Here is a 23,852-nt window from a genome sequence, read left to right on the forward strand (position 1 = left end):
TATAAATCACTGGTGAAGCCACATCTAGAATATGGGATCCAGTTTTGGGTTCCACATTGAAAAAAGGATTTTCAGAAATTAGAGTCAGTTCAAAGGCGGGCAACTAGATTATTACAAGGGATTGAAGGCCTCTCATATGATGATAGGTTGGAAAAGTTGGGGTTTTTTAGCTTAGAAAAAAAGTTGTCTCAGAGGAGATCTCATTTATATCTATAAATATGTGTGGCCAGTACAAAACACTGGCACATGACTTATTCCTTCCAAAGACCATACTAAGGACCAGGGGGCACTCATTACAAGTGGAAGAAAGGTGATTCCGACAGCTAAATAGGAAAGGGTTCTTTACAGTTAGAGCAAACAGAATATGGATTTCCCTACCACAAGAGGTAGTAATGACAGACACTATAGCAGCTTTTATACAAGGGCTGGATGATTTCTTCAATACACATAACATTGTGGGTTAAATTAGTGACAAAATGTACAATTGGTGGAGACAGGTTGAACTTGATAGACCTAGGTCTTTTTTCAACCTATGTAACAGAAGTGGACAGTTTCCTATGCAAGTAACAGTGTTTATAAGAGCTTTCCAATAGAGCTTGTATGCGCTGCTCTGAAGCTGGTTGGATCACTGCATCTGGCCAACTTCAGTGCCCATGCACCCCTCTGATTTTGCAGAGGGAGACTGCAGAGTTTGGACTAATAGAGCAACGCTGCAGCTAGCCCAAACTGTCAGTCAAGCAGGAGTGCACCCCCGCAATCAGGAAGCCGGGGGGTAAAGGGGCACTGAGCTCCTGAAGAATGACATTGAGAAAACCTGTTTAAAGTAATCATGGCCTGCTGTGCATGGTTATGTAGAAGAGGACTAGCTGTCAGTCAACCTTTCTCTGGAAGAAAAAGACTTGCAGACCGATATGCATCACATACCCTGTAGTAAAGGTCAGTTACTAGAGCGAAGGCTTTTCTGATACAATAACCTTATATTTACACTACAGATGTGTTACAATTCTGATGGAAGCGTAAAGTGGGACATTACCTTGGCTATTTCCGGTTAGGACCGTGTTCAGACTGCCCAATGGAGCCAGCTCCAGGGCAAAGCACAGCGGGTGGATGCTGATGCCAATCAGGGACACTATGCAGGGGTGCTGCAGGGAGTGAAGCATGCTGGCCTCCTGACGAAATTCGGAGAAGTTTCTCATAGCGTCCATAGCCTGCAAGTGCTTGAACATTGTATCTGTGTAAGAAGGTACAGAAGGTGAGCTGAATGCTGACGACCACATCAGTTCCTCATATTAGGAAAACACCACAAACAAATGTAGCCAAACTTATACAAGACAATTTTCACTCCTAGAAAAGAGCAGATTTGGGGAATTGATGTTTTAGGTATTAAGGGTTTATCAGAGTGGATATTATGTACCTCTGATGACCTCAGCGGATGTCCGAAGCTTCTTAATCTGAAACACCTTCAATGCCACGGGCTTGTGTTTGTATACGGCTCTGTAAATAATGGTCCCGCTTCCCCCTTGTCCCAGAATATTCGTGTTGTCTTCTGAGTACTCCAGACCCCCAATATCAAGAAACAGCCTAAAGGAGCACACAAACAGCACAAGCGTAAATGGCAGATATGCAAACACCTGATACAAGAAGGCAAAAGCGGCCTATGACGCCATTCGTAGTCTATGTAATGATGCAAACTTACATTTTGAAATGTGCAGTTTTACCTGGATGGAAAATCTGTCATAAAAATCTCAGGGACAAGTTCCTGCAGGGGAGCAGGGTCCTCGGGGTGATTGGGGCACTCGAGATAGTCCTTGTCTACAGCAGCCAGCACGCAGTCCTCCATGTTGAAGTAATAAGGCTCTTTCACATCTTGTTCATCTTCTTGATGATGCGGTAGAGAAGCGCAGGAGTTGCAGGGAACATACTGCTCCATCAAAAGGCTCCCATCACTTTCTGTAGCAGTCAGGGCTAAAAAGCACAAGGGGGCTGTCAGCCGATGAAATATAAAACCGAGTCGCATGCCACCATATGTTGGAGGTTTCCATCTGAAATATACCTCCAAAAGACGCAAGAAAGACTAAAGGCAAACAAAACCCTCCTACATTTATACCATAAATGTACATTATAAATACATTTTTTCATTACTCAAAAAGAAAAAGTACCTGGAAACCACTGATCAATCAAGGAGTTGACATGGTCTGTGATGAAGGCCATAGCGGAGAAATCTCTGACTTCTGACTGGCAAATAATCTTTATGCCTCCGCTCTTCTTCTTCTTCCAGTTCACATCAGAAGATTCAACGCTAAAGAGAATGGAAAACAGATATAGGAGACTGCTGGCACTATTAAAACGATTTGTAATAACCTTTCATCAGTACTGCTGACGGGATAAGTAATGATGCCTTCATTGTAGTTGTGGTTGCCCCCTACCTCAAGTAGCCACCCTCAAAAGTGACCATCAGCCCCTCCTGCCAGTAGATGGTCTGGTTCCGCTTGACCCGGAAGGTGCTGCACCGGTTTCGCTGGGTGCCAGTGAAGCTGTACACTGCTGACTTCCGGTTGCGTGGCCTTATGTTTTTTTTGTTCTCAAACAGCTGGTAAAAGAAAAGTAAATGAAAATGTAAAGTATTAGGAGCCAATGAGATGACTGGACACAATCACACATTTTACTTCCATCTCTCTGAAGAGGACCTTTCACTCTATTTTTTTTTAAATTTAAGAACAGTACCTCCATTGCTGCTGCTTCGCTGATTTTGGAGCAGCTTTTTTTCTACTGCAGCCCTCAGTTTCAATAGGAAATTTTCCCTTCAACCAACTGGGTGTATACCATAGAACTTATCTGTGGGTGCGGCCATGTTTTGATTGGCCAGCATCAGATGAGAAAATGCAAAATCCCAGAGAAGTTCTATGGTATACACCCAGTTGGTTGAAAGGGACATTTGCACCATTATTACGAGGGGGCTGTAATTATGTAACGGAGGGAAAAAGCAGAAAAACAACAGCTCTTTCACAGTCAGTGGAACAGCAGTAATTGGAGGAGACCATCAGATAAAATAAAAATCCAGAGTAAGGTCCTCTTTACATATTCTTTTCTAGCTAGGATCCAGTTTCTCCAGCTCTTATTAGGAATTAATACACCAGTTAACAGTAAAGGTTGAAAGCAACAACTATCTAAAAGATAGGAATACGCACTAATCGTGGGTCCATCACTTAGCTCCTGGGTGTGGTAAAAGGCACATAGCAACTCCATAATGAACAATCTATACATTTGGAGTCAAGGATCAGATCAAATCCTTAGGGCAGCACGGTGGCTCAGTGGCTAGCACTGCAGCCTTGCAGCGCTGGGGTCCTGGGCTCAAATCTCAAGGACAACATCTGCAATGAGTCTATATTAGCGATGAGCGAGTGTACACGTTGCTCTAGATTTCCCGAGCACTCTCGGGGGGGTCTCCGAGTATTTTTTAGTGCTCGGAGATTTAGTTTTTGTTGACGCAGCTGAATGATTTACATCTGTAAGGCAGCATAAGTACATGTGGGGGTTGCCTAGTCGCTAGGGAACCCTCACATGTAATTAAGCTGGCTAACAGATGTAAATCATTCAGCTGCGGCAATGAAAACTAAATCTCTGAGCACTAAAAAATACTCGGAGAACACCCGAGCGTGCTCGGGTAATCTTGAGTAACGAGTATACTCGCTCATCACTAGTCTGTATGTGTTGCCCTTGTTTGCGTGGGTTTCCTCCGGGTGCTCCAGTTTCCTCCCACACTCCAAAGACATACTGATAGGGAATCTAGATTGTGAGCCCCAATGGGGACAGTGATTATAATGTATGTAAAGCGCTGTGGAATTAATGGCGCTATATAAGTGAGTAAAAAAAAAATCTTGTTCTGTTAGCTCCAAGAAGCTTTCACAAACCTTGCCTAAAAAAAGCTTTTCTGATCCTTTATGAGTAAGTTCGGGTTAACATGAGCATATTTTCAGTCTGTGTGCAAAACGCGTATCACATGGACTAATATTTGTGAATGGGCAGATTCAGCTGAGTGTTTCTGTACGAGGACCAAGTGTCTGTCTGAAAAATAGCACAGCTATCTAAAGGCCCACATACATGTTAGACAAAAGTGAGCCGAACCCACCAAAAACAGGTATAGAGGTCTTCAGACTCAGCCCCCTAACAGATGATGTCGGGGAAGAGAGGGATCCCGGTTGATCAGTCTGGACCAGAGTATGGCAGCAGCTCTCCTATAGAACACAGTAGCGCTCGGCCGAGCTGAGTGTCCTGAGTATGGCAGAGAGAAATAGCTGCTGGATGAATGATTTTTCATCCGACAGCTTTCTATTTCGTATGCAGGACTTAATGTGTGCAGCCAGTTTAGGACATTGGAAAGTTAACAAGTTGTGGCTACTTTTCTAAACAGATAGCCTTACTCTGCAATGTGAAATTACAGTTAGAACTATGTTCACATATCCAGTAGTGATCTGATAGAACGGATCCAGCAGCAATCCTTTGGATCCAGTAAGCAATACAAATGAAAGAAAGACGGATGGCTGATTAATGGACCCGTTTTACATAGACTTCAATGTTAAAAAAACAGATGCAGCAGAGATTGGTTATTAAAAACGGACTAAAAAGGTTGTGTCTGCACAACTTTTTTTGCCAACGGATTGGCTGCTGGATCCGTTCTAATGGATCACAACTGGACATGTGAACATGTCCTAAGAAATGTCTGGTTGTTCATGGACTTTAGAAGACTGTATTCTTACCTGAAGATCCATCTCAGACAAACTGATCAACATTCGAGCAATGAATCTTTGCCAAAATCCTACGGGAACAAAACTCATCTTGAACACCCTCTGAACTGTGTTACCAGAGGGCTGCTGTAACGAATGGATGTCCAGGCCTGGCTTGGCCGGCAGGAGGTGAGGTAAGAGGTAACTGTAGGATACAAAAAACTCAGACTAGAACATACATACACATGTTCATCTAGAACGGATAGGTCGCAAGACAATCCTTAGGGAGAGTAAGTTACCAACAACTACTACTTGGATTAAGGAAATCATTTTATAAGTGCAGCCTGGTTTGTTCCAGTAAACCTAAGATTAGGTTCAGATGGCTTTATTTCCCGCTTCATATACAGACTGCAATGGCTGAACTGACCACAAGTCTTTTGACCTGAACTTACAGCCTCATACGTGTCTATGATGTTGCAAGTTCTGGTCAGGAGACCCACGGTCAGGCTCAGGCCGGGTATTGTAATACTTATATGGAGAACCCAGCAAGAGTACAGTGGGTATAACCGGCCTCTATTCCTTCCAGCAAGTACAATAGATTTCAACAATGTAAGGAATTAAATAAAATATACCTTTCAATTAGTACAATAAAAAAGGTAAGGCCAACATATATACATATAACAACCAAGACAATACGTAAAGTGCTAGTGCTCAAGGTAACCAGTGCTCGTATAGAAATTTGGTTTGATCTCACCAATGCAGCTTTCTTTCTGTGCTAGGTGCACAATACAGGAGCAGGGGAGTAACAGTGATAGCAGGGGGGAGGTTGAAGCTACTCCTTTCACCTAAAACTCCTTGTCGTGCTCCTGCATTGCTCCCACCCTTGCAAGGGCACTAGTCAATTATAGCCGGTTCACAAGTTGCCCATAGAGATTATGTAGCCACCCAACGCATTTCCCCCTCCGTTCGGGGGGTTCACAAGGGGGGGTTTAGTATATGTGGATTCAAATTGGACTCTTGCAGTGGCAACTAGTACCAAACATGAGTCTGACAAGTTGTGTCAGTGCCCCTACATGAGATTCAGTCCACTTACTCATCATGGCCATTGTTATATTTATATGCTCAATGAATCCACCTCCCACTACAGCGGCGTCTAATGCATTTCCGGACTATGTTACGCAAGTCCACCTGCCTGTAATGCACGCCACGATGGTAGTGTGGTTTCCGGACCGTGGGCGATCATGTGACCGCGAACGCTGTCCCTTCTGGTCTTCGACTCTTATGTTGAGACGCATACAGTTTTTTGCAGCGTCACTTTCGGTTTAAAGGTGGACCACATGACTGCGATAACTCCTCCACATCTACTTGATGTTTGCCATTCGGGAGGTACCTCAGACTTCCACGGGAGTTTCACCCTTTGAGCTACTGTATGGCAGGCATCCTCAGGGTCTGCTGGAAGTAGCCAAAGAGACGTGGGAGCAGGAACCTACACCCCATAAGAGTGTCAATGAGCATGTGGCCAACATGCAGGACCGAATTGCCGCAGTCACACCTATAGTAAAGGAGCATTTGGTGGATGCGCTTACACAGTGCAGGGAAGCGGACGCCGGGGGACGCGACAGACACTGGAATGTAAGTATGTAGTGTTTGTTTTTTTTTACATTTACACTGGTAACCAGGGTAAACATCGGGTTACTAAGCGCGGCCCTGCGCTTAGTAACCCGATGTTTACCCTGGTTACCCGGGGACTTCGGCATCGTTGGTCGCTGGAGAGCCGTCTGTGTGACAGCTCTCCAGCGACCACACAACGACGAAACGGCGACGTTGCAGCGATCGGCATCGTTGTCTATATCGCTGCAGCGTCGCTTAATGTGACGGTACCTTTAGACCCATAGTGACAAAATAAAATAGTCCCCTTTAAGTGGGATGATATCCAGGCCAACAATAACAAGTGATAGTGGCTTCTTCTGGAGGAGACCCAATGTGCATACTACTCCCAGAAGGCATTACCTGTAATATTTCCTGGATCGATTTCCGAGAGAACCCGTATCTTTCAAGAGTATAAACAGCAAAGTACAAATAAACAGCGAGAAGCCATTCTTAACCAGGAATCATTTTAATAAAGTCGTTCCTTAAGAACCTGTGAAGTTGTGAAATGTGACATGTGTCCTTTGTTATCATCTCCACTCTTTTCCAAATTCAATAAAAGTTACAGGCAACATCACAAAATGCAGTTGCTTTGAGACAGGGATTTATCTTTTCCAGAACATGAAATTTCCACTGTCCTTAAATGTCACTAATTTCAGTTGTAAATGAGTTCCAGACTCCATGATAAAAGCTGCAACCTGCATTTCATCCAGAAGTAAAAACATACAAATGATAGACTGCATTTAGAATAAGGGCAAATACCTCCTGCTGGACTCATCCTATTGTCTTCGCCCTTATAACCAGACGTCCTGCACAGATTTTCTTGTGGCAACTGATGATCGAGTTATATAAATTAAATAGGTCACCATGAAGTCGCCCAGTTTGTTTGCACTGCCCTTAAAATATGAGTGTAATATTCTCCATGTTACTAATGCTATGGGTTCAGGACGTCTTGTAAGCAAGTGTCCATAGCGCTAGAGCTGTATAAAAAGACATTTGTGACACCTTCATGGATACTAAGGACTCATATGGTGATACTGAAACCATACGAGTAACATATGGCAGTAACAGCTAATCTCTTTAGACCCGACATAAGAAGATCACAAAACCTAAATTTCATCTTTGCTGACAAGAAAAGTAATAGGTGTAGGATTTAGGGTCTTATCAAAAGTGGTGATGCTCGAGATTAAGTTCTAACCATGAACTGGAGATTGGCGTCTCTGACAATCTTCTTGCTATTAGGTCTTTAATTCCTTTTTTTGCCATAGGAAAAGGATATCATGTTGTGCACTGCCTGCCATAAAATCGCGTGACGATATATATGTAACGTATGCCACAATCACACAACTACAGGTCACAGTCTGAGCATGGACTGGCTGCAGGCCTCCTGTTCAAAACTTAGCCTCATAGACATATATGGGTCTGTCAAGTTTGGGGCCAGGTTATACATTTGTCAATTTCCGGACCCCCACAGCTTCTAAAATACAGCGTGAGAGTTTAATTGTGTATCCAGGGGAACGAAGTGTCCTGTTGAATCTTCGTTCAATCCCTTCACCGTTTGTTGAGGTGTACAGATAATTCATCATCTATTGTCTGCACCAAACCTCACAGCAGTGCCGAAAAACGGTGCATGGGCAAGTGTCTGCTCTCGTATGGCTAAAGTAATATTACAATATGTCGACTTCCCTATGTAACTGGCTTTATCATGCAAAAAAAAAAAAAAGAAGTCAGTGTGTTAAATAAAAAAATATTACTGTTATTTTGCTCCTCCAGCTCCTGTGCAGACGAGCAAAATGTACATTACTAAGAAGAAAAAAGTGTGACTTCCAAATCAGACTACACAGGTTGTTTGTAGTCTGTTACCATGGAGATACATAGATTTGTAAGAACTGCATACTCAGAATGTTAGGAGATCTTTAATCCAGACCATTGCAAAAGGTGCTTCATCTAAAATATAAGATGTATTGGGATAAGAAATCTGTGGTTGTGAACATATACATAGCCTTTACGGGTGAGCACCATAATGTCAGAAAAGAAAACTAACTATAATAATTACAATTTCACAGATGTCCTGGTTATTACTTTTTCACTTGCATGCAGAGTGCTCTAAAAAGACTATTTAGTCAATACAACAAAATTACCTATTGTTAGCTACTGGAAGGGCGATCTCAAACTTTGCCAGGAACTGGAAGTACTGTTCTTCTGACTGCTTGGTGAAGCCAGTGCCAACCAGCAGCATTCGCAGGTCCTCGGCTTTGATGACCCCATTTCTTGCCACAGATTTGGAACTTTTAATGTTGATGATCCTCTCCAGACATTCCGAGAGCCAGACAGGATCCAGAAAATACAGGTTCCGTAGCCCGTGGCTCGTGTCTGGAAAGTGAAGCAAGGTGCCAGTCTCTATAAGAAATCCGATTGCTGTAAGGAAAAGATGAAATGTGAGGCAGACGGCATAAAGTCCTTCCAGATCGTGATACCACTGAAATGTCTTACCTGCTTGCATGTCCTCATAGTCTCTGATGTCATTCCCAGGACTCTGCTCCATGATCTGCTCGATCTGCTCATCCGTCAGATACTGAACCTCATCCTCATGGACTCTTATCTGCTGTTCCCTCAACACTGCTTCCTGCAGGTTCAGGTAGCTTTTGGGAATCTACGGTGAGAAAATAAAAAACAAAAAGAAATTTTAGGTGATATACAGAGCACACAACCACGAGGATCATTCTACAATAATGTAACGTCCTAAACCGCTTCCCTGAGGCCAAATTCAGGGTTCTGTTTTTAATGTAGGAAGCTTATCAGTGTTTTTCATCAATAGACTATAGCGGATCTGTATGGTGTTCTATGGGGCTATTCCCTCATCCATGCTCTCTGTGGACAGAGTGTCTTCAACAATATAAACGAAAACGTCCATTTTATATCTATACAACGGATCAAACTCAGGTGCTAATACGGATTCCCCAACTTACCAGCCTCCCAACCAGTTTCTGGGACCCAATAGTGCTGCCCACGTCTTTCATATTGCAGGCAGCACAGAAAATAAGATGTCGTAAGCTTTCTAGGCCTTCCAGTGTCTTACAGGAAAGTTCCCTGGAAAAAAAAGAAAGAAAAGTTACAAAACATTAAATGCAGTGATCAGAGAGAACAATATAACCGATAAAACATATAATGGGGCCAGAAGCTTTTTTCTATATATAGATAACCATATTAATAAAATATACATCACACAAGAACATTGTGTGATGAACATTTACCTATAGGGATGATCCAATATTAGAAGCTCAGAAGAAGAAAATGCATTTTATGGGGTTTTGCAAGGTCAATCAGGAAAATGTCTACTAATACCAATTCATGAATATTTTATTCAGCCCTGTAAGCCTAAACTAATAAACTATTAAAGCAGTGCGGTCAATTATAGTCCCATCGGCTAAAAGATATAGATTAGAATCTAAACGAGCGGAGATCGAATTAGCAGGGTCCACCAAGGACACAGAACAAGAAGTAATGCTCACTGCAAGTGCTTGATGGTAATATCTGGGAATCCCGTGGCTCGAGACCCAGAAGGAGAGCGGCAAAGAGCCAAAACATAGGCGCGAAGAGTGGCGATTCTCTCTAAACGGAACTTGGTTTCAATGAAGTCCAAATGTGTCCCAACTACTAGAACGACAGCATTTGGGGCTTTCGCCTAAAGGAAAAAAAAGAAAACAGTATAATTTTATTCTCTTGCATGGATATGTGATTAAAATTAATAATATCCATCATAAAGTACAAAGATGGGCTGTAGTAGAACTACCATCATCCTACCCTTTACAATACTTACTCCTCACCTCAATGTTTAGCAACCAGAACTGAAGATTAGATACGGCTTCCTCCCCCAGAGCCAGGTTCCACACCACAATGTACAAGGCCTTGTCAGTAAAGAAGCATTGGTTCACTGCGGACATTGTAGAAGAACCTCCCATGTCCCAGACATGAAAGTGCACAGAATCAACCTACTTAAACAAGAAAAAGCCATAAAAGAAGGAATAAAGTAAATAGTACATCGCACCAGACTCTCCATCTGACACGTCATGAGAACTAGGTCAAACAACATATTCTTGGTCTAAAAACGTGGATATACAGGAATTCCCATTGATACATTTGTCAGCTATGTATATATTATGCGATAAATGGCTGATCGCTGGGATTACGATTGCTAGTGAAGTGGTAGTGTGCATGACTGAGGGAGCAATTATTGTCAGTCCCATAGAAGTGAATGCACTACAGCTCCATTAACACAGGAGACTTCTGGACTGTTGTTCACGGCACCGAATCCGAAGGGTGATTGATCATCTATACCGTGGACCAATGAGACATTTCCATAAATTCTATGACCCCCTGACGAAGGCAAAAAGCCAAAACGTGCATTGGGCAGGACGCCATCCAGTAGCCAGGGATCTACAGTCTCATTGTGAGTGACTTATCTTACTGCTACTATTATTATATGGTCACAGATCCTATCTGGTTGCACTCCTTCACTTATCCTAGGCAGGTATTTTTACTTTAAAGCACTTTTTAACTTGTATTCCAACATGTTTTTCACTTTAGCACAATGGCCAGTTTACTTGTCTTACTTGCAATGATATGTTTTTATTGAGTAATTACATTTTCTCACACTTCATACTCACGTTGATTATTTCAGTAGCATAACTTTCCATCTATGGATTTATGATCCCTATAGTTGTTATACTACTCTATACACTGCTGTGCTTTACTCGGTCTGATTTATATTATATTGCTCTCCTGAGTGTGCATCCTTGTTTTCTATATACAATTGGATTTGTACCATTTGGATTCTGGCATTGTGGCCTATAATTTTTTTACCTGTATTTATTTTCCCGCTTCATACTTTTTTATAGTAATTATATATTTGTAAAATAAAAAATATTTCATATTGGACTGCTTGGTCGGTTTGTGGTGCTTTTTTTCTGTTTATGGTTTAATTTCCGACTGTCCTTGCATTCTTATACCGCTCCGGATTCTTGGTAGTAGACACCATATATATTTATTTACTTAATATTCATTTGGTACTATTATTCCCTCACTACCACGTTAAGCACTCCTTGTTTTTATTATTGATCAAGAATTATAGTACAAAGATTTGGCAGATGTATGAAGAGGCTTGTGCAGCTGGTTTGAAGGATATTTCTTAGCGAGACCAAGGTAGAAATGACGGTGTTACATATACATCTGCTCCTCAAGATGAGCAGAACAGGTCGCACGAATTGTTTTAGGAATTCAAGAATCCTCATTAAAGAGTAATGACATGCAGCACTCTGTGCCGCCACAAAATGCTTTACTAGGGTCATAGACCCCCTTTTATCTGCACCTCCCTTTATACCAGTGTTACCCAAACTCCAGTCCTTACTCGCCCCCCAACAGATCATGTTTTCAGGATTTCTTAGCATTGCACAGGTGATAGAACCTATGGGAATTTCCGAGGCCGAGATAATTCCATCGCCTGTACAATACTAAGGAAATCCTGAGAACATGATCTGTTGAGGGGCCATGAGGACTGGAGTTGGGAAACACACCTTGATACCATCAATGGCACTTTTATTATACTGGATAAAGCCCCTCATACACAATAAGCAACAGGCTGGCTGACCACCATCTCTTCAGACTCCACAATACAGAGGGACGCTTCTGATGGACGCTCAGATGTTCCTCCATGATTGAACGAGAGGAGTCTGGCAACAGCTTAGTTCCAGTCAGGACAAAGAATGTACTAGATCCATCTCTCCCACATCATCATCAGTTAGGGGGAGAGTCTGGATGCCCCCTTACATACCAGACTATGGGCCAATCCAATGGATGGCTACAGGTTTGACCGGCCTTAAGAATAAGATAGTATTGGCCTATATGCCTCACTTTTCTTAACTTCTTTTGTCTTATATCAGCAATGAGAACAGGACAGTCATGAAAACCACCAGACAGGCAGAGATCCCACTGAGTAATGGATGTGGAATAGTAAAAACCAGACAGGAAAGTCTATAGGATTCATCATGAAAGTATGGAATTTCCCAAAGGGATGCCTAAGTTGTTATCCTGAAATTGTTATCATTAGCCGATGTGTAGACAGGATGGAAAATAGTACAGCAAAGCCAAAACAAGAGACAACAGCGGAGGTCAAGACAGGCACCAAAGAGATGTGATGTCAGGCAGGCTAAGCAGAAGAAAACATGTATTTACAGAAATGGGACCCAAAGGAACCATTCAGAGACAGGAAAGGGCCTATATAGACAGGAAAGCCCAGCCTCAGATCCAGCGATGTATGAAATCTCTGGGTCTCTCCTCTTAAGAAAAATGGTTACCTTTGCCTTAGTCCCCACAGGTTTCTGTAGCTCCCATCGGGTAGTACGTATAGTACTTTCTCCTTGCATCTGCTGGGACACTTTTCCAGTTTGTAGGACCTCAAAAAGGGTAGACTTTCCTTGGCGTGGTGGTCCAACAATGATCATCTTGACAAGGGGGCACCTCTCCGCTTTCCTCAGCTGAGCACGCAGATATGCCAAGATGGTCACCGGTCCTTCAAATAAACAAGATGTGTAAGCAGACATACAGCCATGCATTGATATGGGGGTTACTAGTGGGTAATAAGCCATTTACCCTCTTTCCTGATCTCTGCGGGTAGGTTTGTGATGTTCAGGTCTTCAAGGTCCAGCTGCCATAAAGATGCCAGCTGGCCAAGTTCTGGAGGAAGCTCCCGTATTCCCGGATTACTATATAACAAAATAATGAGCCATTGTGATGGAGAGATATAATCTTTGGAAACAACTACGGAAGTATTGCCCAGCAGCTAGTCACTTTGGTCATAGCACTAAGGCTGGATCACTCGGGGTGCTACACCTCCTCCATCACTTACTTCCCCAGGTAGAGTTCTGTAAGGCTCCTCAGATGGCACACCGATACTGGGAAGGCATCTAGTTGATTATCGTTGAGGTACAACACTTCTAGAGACTCTCTCAGACATGAAGGAAACTCCACAGAAAAACCTGGAGCGCAAGAGCTCAACATCAGCACTTAGCGTATTTTACATATCACTTTGATCTTACGATTATGTGTATACCTGAATCAGTCCCTGTTCGCGTTCTAGATCTGGTCGAGAAAAATGGCATCCGCCTTGTCCTGATCCCTTCCTCATTTCTGCAGAACCAGGGAATAAAGTTTCATATTACAAATATTACTGGCTATATAAAGTAGATTAGTGGCGTTAACGAGAGAAGCCATACAATGACATAAATACTGTATCAGAACAATTCAGACCCGACCAACCTTCCCAACTGATTCTTGGATAAATCCAGACACTTCAGATGCCTGCAGGTCCAGCTGTCAGGAGGTGGCAATGAACATAGTTGGTTTCCAGACAGCTTCAAGCACTGTAAAGCCTGGGGAATCAACCAGCAGAAACGCAGATAAACCTTTATGCAGGTTATAACTACTGTACAATTAGATAACCCCATCAGTTCTTTTTCAAAAGACATACATAATGAAAAGACCCTGCATAAATCAGGCTTTAAAGAGTAACCCTCGTTTGAGATTTTTGATAATGACTGATCAATTCTGGCAGAGAAAGAAGCGGACCTCTCTGATAAGATATATTGCAAAGTTGCTTATTTTCATGTGTACTATCGATTAATTAAAAAAAGATATGTAATCACGGTTACTCGAAGTTTCTTTTCCCAAACTATTGGCAAACTACATACTTAGATCACCCCCTTGTGGTCATAACAGTGTACTACAAATGAAAAAAAAAAACGACTACTGCATTATTATTACTGCATATTTTTCCTGAACTGCATTCTGATGAGCAATTCAGTAGCATAGATAGAATAGGCAGACATACTGGTGCTCAGTATTTAAGATAATTTAGAGCAAAATCTCAGTATTATGTGAAAAAACAATAGTGACCAAATTTTTACATGTAGTTTTAACAGAAAAAAAAAAATCTTTGATAAACTGCCACTAAATATTTTATGAATAGCTTCTGAAGCAACTACCATTTTACTCATGGTGCCCAATGAAATGCGCAATTTACCATTTGTCGATTGTTAAATAAGAAATTTGAATTTAATCAGTGGAAGGGGATCGGTTTACTATGGCATCAGGTGTAACTAATATCGCTTATTTGGAACTTGAGTCTTAGGGTATGTGTCCACGTTCAGGATTGCATCATGATTTGGTCAGGATTTTTCATCAATATTTGTAAGCCAAAACCAGGAGTGGGTGATAAATGCAAAAGTGGTGCATATGTTTCTATTATACTTTTCCTCTAATTGTTCCACTCCTGGTTTTGGCTTACAAATACTGATGAAAAATCCTGACCAAATCCTGATGCAATCCTGAACGTGGACACATACCCTTATTGTTTTAGCTTGCAATTGGTTTTGAAACTAGAGGGAAAGGTTTTCCATCTTTATTGTACCCTAGTCCTCATTGATTCTCTGCTTTGTCTATTTTGTTTGTTAAAATCTGATTATTTTGTGCTTATTTTCATTGTTTAAAATGTATAAAACTTAATAAAAATTACAGTTATAAAAGAAATTCACAATTTAAAGGTTCAACCCTACTAAGCTGTAGGGTTTATATGTAAATGAGCTGTTCAGATCTATGGGCCGAACACTGATCTGCATGAGAATCTGCTTTCAGGGCTTAACTTAAATAAATTGAAGAGTTACCAGTGTGAGACATGTAACTAACAGAACAGAAGAACTGAACTATTTCCTGCAGCTCTCACAGCTCTGCTGTGACCCTGGCTGCCTGCGAGATAGAAGCTGAGAGGAATCTGCAGATGTGTCAGGTATAATCACACACAGCTCTGCAGTGAGATCAGGAGAGCGGCCATCGCACAGCACACTGGTAAAAATCCTTATTTTTAAAATAATCTCTGGAGGCAGATTCTCAGGGAGATCAGTGTCCGGCCCATGGTCTTGAGCAGCTTATTTACAAATAAGAAAAACGTAGATTTCTCTGGAATAAGATATCGGATCATAGGTATCAAAGTATCATATTATTCAGCTTCCTCTGACCTTCATGCCCATATACATGACTTAGAGGGTTGATCCTACCAACAGATTCCCTTTAATAAATCCATATTAATTCACTTTTTGTATTATTAATTTTTTTTTTTACAACTGTAACAAACCGGTGTCAAAACAAATGGCATGACGTGTTACCTCCACCTGGAACAGGTCCTTGGGTACATCCCTCAGGGAATTGTCTGAAAAGTCTACTTCTAGTAAGTGATTCCTCCAAAAGATAGTCAGGTTCTCTGGGATCAGTTCAATACAATTTCTAGAAGCTTTACAATATTTCTGAAAGACAGAAGAATATGGAAAAGGAGATTTTTGTGTACTCACCGTAAAAATCTCTTTCTCTTAGCCTCTAATTGGGGGACACAGGACCATGGGTGTTATGCTGCTGTCCACTAGGAGGCGACACTATGCATAATCTGAAAAAGATTAACTGTGGCTCCTCCTATGCAGTATACACCCCTGGACGGCATCAGCCTTCTCCAGTTTTGTGCAAAAGCAGTAGGAGGAACGTAACATGAATAACATAATTATGCCTGTAAGAAGGCAACTATGTACGAGCTCAAGAAAACAATATGAAAACTCAGTTACAACGGCCCGGAAAGGGCAACAGGGTGGGAGCTGTGTCCCCCAATTAGAGGCTAAGAGAAAGAGATTTTACGGTGAGTACACAAAAATCTCCTTTACTCTGTCGCCTCATTGGGGGACACAGGACCATGGGGGGAAGCAATGGACGAATATTGTGCAGACATGCTCCTATACTTAGGGCACCGCCGCCTGCAGGACACATCTACCCAGGCTCGCGTCCGCTGAGGACTGGGTATGAACCCTGTAGTGTTTAGTAAACGTGTGTAAGCTAGTCCAAGTGGCCGCCTTACACACTTGTTGTGCCGAAGCCTGGTGCCGAATGGCCCAGGAGGCCCCTACCGCCCGTGTAGAGTGTGCCGTAATACCGGCTGGAAGGAGAATTCTTAAGGCGGTAGGCCTCTTGTATGGTGGATTTGATCCACCTGGCAAGGGTAGCTTTGGAAGCTGGCAGACCCTTGTGGCCGCCTTCCGGAAGGAGGAAAAGAGAATCAGACCTCCGGAAGGACGCAGTCCTAGACACGTATATATGCAATGCCCTGACAGGGTCAAGCGTATGCAGAGCCTTCTCCACTCTATGAACCGGAACCGGACAAAGGGATGGTAGTGAAATTTCCTCATTGACGTGGAAGTCGGACACAACCTTCGGAAGGAAGGATGGGACCGTACGAAGAACTACCTTGTCCTGGTGAAAAGCCAGGAAGGGCCATCTGCAGGGGAGTGCTGTCAGTTCAGACACCCTGCGTAGCGAGGTGATTGCCACCAGGAAAACCACCTTCTGGGAAAGAAGGGGGAGCGGGACCTCCTTAAGGGGTTCGAAGGGTGGTTCCTGCAATGCTGTCAGGACCAGGTTGAGGTCCCACGTTTCTAGTGGTCGTCTGTAGGGGGGAACCAATCGGGAAACCCCCTGAAGGAAAGTCCTTACTTGCGGCTTGGTAGCAATGCACCTTTGAAAAAGCACTGAGAGGGCTGACTCCTGGCTCTTAAGCGAGCCCAATGACAGCCTGGCCTCCAGACCCGATTGGAGAAAACCAAGTACTTTGGGTAGGGAATAAGGGAGTGGGATCTGGCCACGAGATTCGCACCAGGTAAAGAAAGCTTTCCAGGTACGGTAATAAATCTTGGCAGAGGCTGGTTTCCGTGCTCTGATCATGGTTCCAATGACGTCCGTCGAGAGCCCTGCCTGGGTTAGAACCCAGGTCTCAAGGGCCACGCCGTCAAATTGAGAGCCCCTGAGTTCTTGTGGTAGAACGGGCCTTGTGATAGAAGATCGTGGCGGTCGGGGAGACGTCAGGGGGCGTCTGCTGTGAGTTGTACGATGTCGGCGTACCATGTGCGTCTGGGCCAGTCCGGTGCAATTAGGATGGTTGGAAGTGAAGTCTATTTTGTATCCAGAAGACACTAGTTCCATGACCCACCTGTCTTCTGTAATAGGCAGCCAGACTTGATGAAAGAGCAAAAGTCGGCCGCCTACTGGTGTGGTGTCTTCCGGAGTCCGTGAGTCATGATGAGGAGAAAGTCTGAGATTTTCCTCCTCTGGGCTTAGGCTGGCCTGCTTTTGACTGCCAGGTCTTGTCCGACCTTTGCGTCGATCGTGAGTTGTCCCTGCGTGGGGAACGGTTACAATTTTGTGCTGGACGCGAGAAGGACCAGCCGGAGGAATTCCGAAAGGATCGGAATCGAGTTTGGTTACGCTTCTTGTAAGTGCGTTTAGGTTTCAGTTGGGGAAGAGAAGTACTCTTACCCCCGGTGGCGTTGGATATCATAGTGTCCAACTGTTCACCGAAAAGTCTCCCACTGAGGTAGGGGAGGTGCGTGAGGGACTTCTTTGAGGCTGCGTCCGCTTTCCATTCCCGCAGCCAGAGGATACGCCGAATCGTGATAGCGTTTGATGCTATCCCCGCTACTCCCCTTGCTGAATCCAGAGCTGCATGGAGCATGTAGTCTGCTACAACTGCTATTTGAACCGCTTGGTCCGACAGCTCAGGAGCGGATGCTTGGAGAGCTTGTAAATTCTTTGCCCAGGCCAGAATGGCCTTGGCAGCCCAAACTGAGGCGAACGCGGGAGCCAGGGATGCCCCTGCTGCCTCGAAAATTGAACGAGCCATGCGTTTTACCTGCCGGTCTGCTGCGTCCCTGAGGGTTGAGCTATCTGGCAGTGAAAGGAGGGTCGGTGCTGCTAGCCTAGAGACTGGGGGGTCCACTTCAGGTGGATCTGTCCATTCCTTGGTGTCCTTCTGTGGGAAGGGGTACCTCGCCTCCAGATATTTGCGATTAGCGAATTTTTTCTCAGGCTGTGAGAGCTGCTTTTTAAGGATCGCTTTAAACTCTGGGTGGTTAGAGAAAACCTTAGGCGGCTTCAGAGGTCCTTCAAAGGAAATCTTATGTTCTGGGGCCTCTGGTGGCGGATCAGAAGTGTCCAGCACCCGATGGATGGATGAAATTATGTCCTCAACTAGCGCTGTATTGCTAGGAGGGATTGGGATCAGGGACCCCTCCGTTTCTCTGTCTGAGTCAGAGTCGCAGATGCCTTCCGAATCCTGTGTATCACTGAGGCGTCCCCTGCTGAGTGGGCCGGGGAGGAGGCCTTCTCTGGTCGGGGATTGCGGAGATCTGCATTGTCTGTCCCGGGAATGGGACGGTCTAGATGACCTGGAGCTACGGTGTCTATCCCTAGAGGGGGATAACCGTGTGCTATGGGATGACGCAGATGGACTTGATCTATGGGTCCGCTTGCGTCCTGACCTAGACGTGGATGTGCCAGGGTCATCTTGTTCCTGAGTCAAGCTCTCCCTTTGCTGGGTAACGGTCATAGCCGGGGCATGACCCTGCAGAGCCTGAAGCAATGTGGAGGAGGTTAGGTTATCTATAGACTGCGTCATAGATTGCGATATCTGAGTAGCCCATTCCGGCGTGGCATTAGACACCGAGGCATTGGCAGGGGCTTCTTGGGGCTCTGACACATTAGTTTGTATACAGTTCTGACAATGCGGGTACGTGCTACTACTGGGGAGAGCGGTCCCGCAGGCTGTGCAGAATGCATAATAGCAGTTCTGCCTGGTTCTCTTGGACCTTGAGCCCGGCATAGTGCACTGAGTGCAGAAGTGCTGCCAGCAGAGGACCTTACAGGGGTAGAGAAACCTATAGAGGAGCCTTATAGGTAATATGGATTCACAGCTGAGTAAAAAACCCAGCTGTGATCTTACCCCACCAGTGTGCCCCTAGGTCCAGCGCCGAAGATCCACAGTCCTGTGCCCCCCGGAGACTGGCTGCCTGGTCCTGCAGACCGGGAGATGCAGGGTTAATCTGCAGCCGAAAATGGCTGCTGAGACAGAGAGGAAAGGAGGAGAAGGGGGCAGAGAGCTGGAAAAAGGCGGCAAGGCTGTGTAAAAACGAGCCCATTCTGTCTTGATCCACCCACTGTATGACACTGTAGAGTGTCATATTTGTCATCCGGGGGGCGGGCCGGGGGGCGGAGAGGAGGCGGCAGCTTCAGCTAGGCCGAAGCCGGGGCCTAAATTAGATGCCTGAGGCCCAGAAGGGCTCCAGGCCGGCGCGAAAGTCCGGGAGGGGGTCGGATCTGAACCGGACCCCTCCGGATTTAAAGGCAGGATGGCGGTGGGGCTATAAGCGGAAGGGGGAGCCCGGTAGGGGTTTCGCTGAGGCAGTATAGAGCTGTGTGCTGCCGCAGAGACAGGGGCACAGGGAGCCCTGTGTCTGTATGTGCCATGCCTGCCTGCACTTCCCCCGGCCCCAACAGGAGCCCACAGCTGGGCTGGGGTCCCTGGATGCAGGCGCAGTGTGCTGGCCCATTGCTGGGAGCTGTAGAGTGCTGCCTGTATAGGCCCTACCTGAGGTGTCTCAACCTAATACCCCCAGAGGGGGATAGGGAGGGTGCTGTTGTCACCTTCAGGGGCCTTTATCCTCACCTCGACCTCAACCCAGAAACCAAAAGGAATTGGGGAAGGAGGTGGGGTCTCGACTTCGAACCAGCACCCGAGGGACTGACTGGGGAAGGAGCAACATGGGGAATAGCCATCTCTACTTCAACTGGGCACCCCATAATAGGGGGCCGAGGAAGGAGCCATGCCGGGAGTCTCACAGGAGACCCTCTTTTCTTCATCTGTAATCCCGTCGGAAAAAACGGAGTAAAAATCTTTTAGGTGTGCCTCCTATGCGACACTAAGCAAAAACTGGAGAAGGCTGATGCCGTCCAGGGGTATATACTGCACAGGAGGAGCCACAGTTAATCTTTTTCAGATTATGCATAGTGTCGCCTCCTAGTGGACAGCAGCATAACACCCATGGTCCTGTGTCCCCCAATGAGGCGACAGAGTAAGTGATTATATACAGAAATGATTATTATTCCGCAGAGAGATAACAGAGGGTCTCCCCAGTAATACATATTATAACATATATATCATGTACTGGCTTCTGGTCTCACTTACAAGAGGACAGGCCCAGGGCTCCGGGAAGATTTTGAGCTTATTACCAGAAACATTTAGACTCTTCAAAGACTTGAAGCAGTGTAGGACGGAGGAAGGGAGCTCCGACAGCACGTTGTCAGACACATCGAGATCATGTAGCCTCCGCAGACCAATCCAGTTGATTCCTGCAGTTGAAATATTACCCATAAACAATCCACGCACCGTAACACACAAAAATATTATATATATATATATATATTGCGATAAAGGTATAGATAGTGAGCCCGTACCATCATCTCTAAAGAGAGTCGCCAAGAAGTTCTTGGATGCACAGAGCTTCTGAAGACGAATCAGATGAAGAAACCCCGGGGGCAGACATGTCAGCTTGTTATTAGAGACATCAACTTCAAGCAACCTAGAGACAACAGGGACATATAGATAAGTCCCCAAACCAATCACTAGATGTGCCATGTCCAGAATGTACCGGCATACACACCCTGAGCAGATGATTTCCTCCGAGCTTTGGACATTGGGGAGCTCACATAACTGGTTGTCACTTAGATCCAACTTCTGTAAGTTGAGAAGCCCCCAAGGAACGACCGATGGGAGGGAAGCCAAGCAATTAGAGGAGATATCCAGCTCTCGTATCTGGCAGGAAATGTCGATAAACCAATCAAGATCTACCCAGGGCAAGCGAAGACTGGACCACTTCACACAGACGCTCTGCAGAAAGACAACAGAGCACGTCTCCGTTACTCGCATATGGACAAGAGAAGAGCTATCAAACATTGCCTGCTTTATATTTAGCACGGTTTTGAAAACTTATACAGGCAAACCTGTTCATGGACCCCTTAGGACCTCCTCTACAAGCTGGAAAGGGGAGCCACTCACAAAAAACGGCTCTCACAGGCTCAGAGCATCCATGTATTGCATGGTCAGGCAATCATTTCAAAAGAACCTGACACATGATGCCAAAGTCGTGGGCAGCATGCATCGGCACTAGCTGTACGATCTCACCCATGTATGTGTTACTCTAAAACGCGTCAGCATATCAGAGAGAAACATGCTTGAACGAGAACTCTGGACCGAGACCACAATGTAGGCTAGACGGGTCCTTGGCTTCCCGCCGCCCACTGCCAATGATTGACAAGTCTCAGCCTATACATATAAGTAAGCAGAAACCTGTCAATCAAGGGCACCGGCCAAGGAGATACCACTGGGGACCCGACTAGTCTACAGTGCAGTCTCGATCCCCAGTGGCCATAATATATCTATCGTATACCTTCTGCCATTACAATTCTTTAGGTAGAACGTGCAGAAATCTAGACAGGTTGATTCAGACATCCAGGCCTACGGTTCTCAGCATAGAAGCCCTTTCTATACCTGTTGGGGAGCTTCAGACCATGTTCACATGTGGCTGCAATTTTTAATGCAGATTCTGCACCAAAAATCCATAATGCCTTACAATACAATGCAGACAATAGGGTTTACATAAGCTCATTCACAGAGAGCACAATTTATGGAAAGCTGCACCCTTGCAGAGAATTCTACAGGGTGTAACGTGCCCTTTATTTCCTGTAAATATCAGATATACATATATACATACACATAAGGGGCTGCAGCTGTATCATACAGCAGATCTCTTTGTGCAGATATACAGTGACAATAGGGATATTGATGGCGCCGATAATGGACACCAGGGCCTTTATTTCTGTTTATAATGAGGTCCATTATTACTGCCTGCGGGTCTCCATTTTTGTTCTTTGTAACAGACACACATTGCTACAACCTGGGGAATTTTTACACCGTCTGGTGAAAAGGCAAATATTCACTGCAGTAAATGTGAACTGATGGTAACCATTAAGGAAGTGAACTGACCACACTGCCTGGGACTTTCCTTATTTCAGTGTAAAATTTCAGTTTTGACAGACTCAATTGTATTTTAGGTATTAGTTCTGTGAGGCCTCCGATAAAAGAGCTATGTATATAAAAGGTCCACTAACACTTAAAGATTATTGATATGCCCCCAGAATATTCTCTTTTGTGTTTTTAAAATCAGCCGTAAGGTTCCCAATATGGGCTTTTTTATCTACATCTAATTTTTATGGCCTTTTCCAAGAGGGGTTGGCACACAGGATCCTCTGGGGCGTGTCTTTAGGCCAATCTGCATTACCGCCCCCTTGGTAAAGAACATAAGTTTACAGTAAATAAAAAGCATTAAGCTACTTACGGTAGCGGCATTTCTCGGAGGCCCATGACAGCACGACGACGACGAGAGAGGGGATCCGCCCATTAGGAACAGGAAACCTACAGATACAAAAGGGCGGCACCTCTCCCCTGCATCAGTTGTATTTCAGAGCCTTGAGAGGACTACCGCGGTTAGTGGCACACAAAAATATACATTATATACAGTTTATATACAATATTATAACCCATATATTGGAACTGGGTATCATACGTGAGATATATACATTATAGGAGGTGCAACCCCCACGTGAATAGGGAGGGAACTAAGGGTGCTGTCATGGGCCTCCGAGAAATGCCGCTACCGTAAGTAGCTTAATGCTTTACTCGGACTCCCATGACAGCACGACGAGAGAATTACAGAGATGTAACACTACCTTAGGGAGGGACTATAGCTTGCAGCACCCTTAACCCGAAGGTGAGATCAGAGGAGGCCCCTAAATCCAACCTATAGTGCTTAAAGAAGGTGGACGGGGATGACCATGTGGCCGCCTTACATATCTGGTCGATTGATACTCCAGATTTTTCCGCCCAGGATGTAGCCATGGCTCTGGTGGAATGCGCCCTCAGATTCTGCGGAGTCGGACCCCCACCTGCAGTATAAGCCAAAGAGATAGCCTCCCTAATCCACTTCGCTAGTGTGTACTTTGATACTCTGAGTCCCTTTCTAGGGTTTTGGAAAGATAAAAATAACGCATTATCTTTTTTCCATGTATCAGTGACAGAGATGTATTCTAACAGGCATCTTCTAACGTCTAGTGTATGGAGTAGCTCTTCTTTAGGGTTGGAGGGATTGGGAAGAAAGGATGGTAAAACTATCTCCTGTGACCTGTGAAACCGTGATGACACTTTTGGTAAATAGGCTGGGTCCGGTCTGAGGACTACCCTATCTGGCAGAAACTCTGTGTAAGGGGAAATTCTGGAGAGAGCTTGTATGTCCCCTACCCTACGGGCAGATGTTATCGCTACCAGAAATGCTGTTTTAAGGGATAGGGCCTTGATTGAAGCTGATTGTAATGGTTCAAACGGCTCTCTAGTCAATGCTGACAGGACTAGATTAAGATCCCACGGCATAGATCTATCCTTATGTATGGGTCTAGCCCTGCTAGAAGCTTTAATGAACCTTGAGATCCAATAATTATTGGCGATGTTAC

At 44.7% G+C, this 23,852-nt stretch overlaps 1 protein-coding gene across 2 annotated transcripts in view; it reads right to left on the bottom strand.

Moving 5' to 3' along the window:
• Positions 1 to 23,852, bottom strand: part of LRRK1 (leucine rich repeat kinase 1) — a 121,056-nt gene that overhangs the window by 26,969 nt on the left and 70,235 nt on the right. For both annotated transcript variants that reach the window (XM_077263353.1, XM_077263354.1), the window contains 20 exons: positions 20,951 to 21,177; positions 20,745 to 20,869; positions 20,476 to 20,639; positions 15,587 to 15,724; positions 13,686 to 13,798; positions 13,480 to 13,556; positions 13,276 to 13,405; positions 13,020 to 13,132; positions 12,725 to 12,939; positions 10,199 to 10,363; positions 9,884 to 10,056; positions 9,341 to 9,461; positions 8,865 to 9,024; positions 8,513 to 8,789; positions 4,758 to 4,929; positions 2,427 to 2,590; positions 2,160 to 2,299; positions 1,719 to 1,965; positions 1,415 to 1,581; positions 1,034 to 1,231 (listed from right to left, as the gene is read on the bottom strand). In XM_077263353.1, the coding sequence (XP_077119468.1) occupies positions 1,034 to 1,231; positions 1,415 to 1,581; positions 1,719 to 1,965; positions 2,160 to 2,299; positions 2,427 to 2,590; positions 4,758 to 4,929; positions 8,513 to 8,789; positions 8,865 to 9,024; positions 9,341 to 9,461; positions 9,884 to 10,056; positions 10,199 to 10,363; positions 12,725 to 12,939; positions 13,020 to 13,132; positions 13,276 to 13,405; positions 13,480 to 13,556; positions 13,686 to 13,798; positions 15,587 to 15,724; positions 20,476 to 20,639; positions 20,745 to 20,869; positions 20,951 to 21,177 (3,286 nt within the window). The remainder of the gene's footprint in view (positions 1 to 1,033; positions 1,232 to 1,414; positions 1,582 to 1,718; positions 1,966 to 2,159; positions 2,300 to 2,426; positions 2,591 to 4,757; positions 4,930 to 8,512; positions 8,790 to 8,864; positions 9,025 to 9,340; positions 9,462 to 9,883; positions 10,057 to 10,198; positions 10,364 to 12,724; positions 12,940 to 13,019; positions 13,133 to 13,275; positions 13,406 to 13,479; positions 13,557 to 13,685; positions 13,799 to 15,586; positions 15,725 to 20,475; positions 20,640 to 20,744; positions 20,870 to 20,950; positions 21,178 to 23,852) is intronic.

The sequence above is a fragment of the Ranitomeya variabilis genome, chromosome 5, assembly GCF_051348905.1.
Source record: "Ranitomeya variabilis isolate aRanVar5 chromosome 5, aRanVar5.hap1, whole genome shotgun sequence".
NCBI lineage: Eukaryota > Metazoa > Chordata > Amphibia > Anura > Dendrobatidae > Ranitomeya > Ranitomeya variabilis.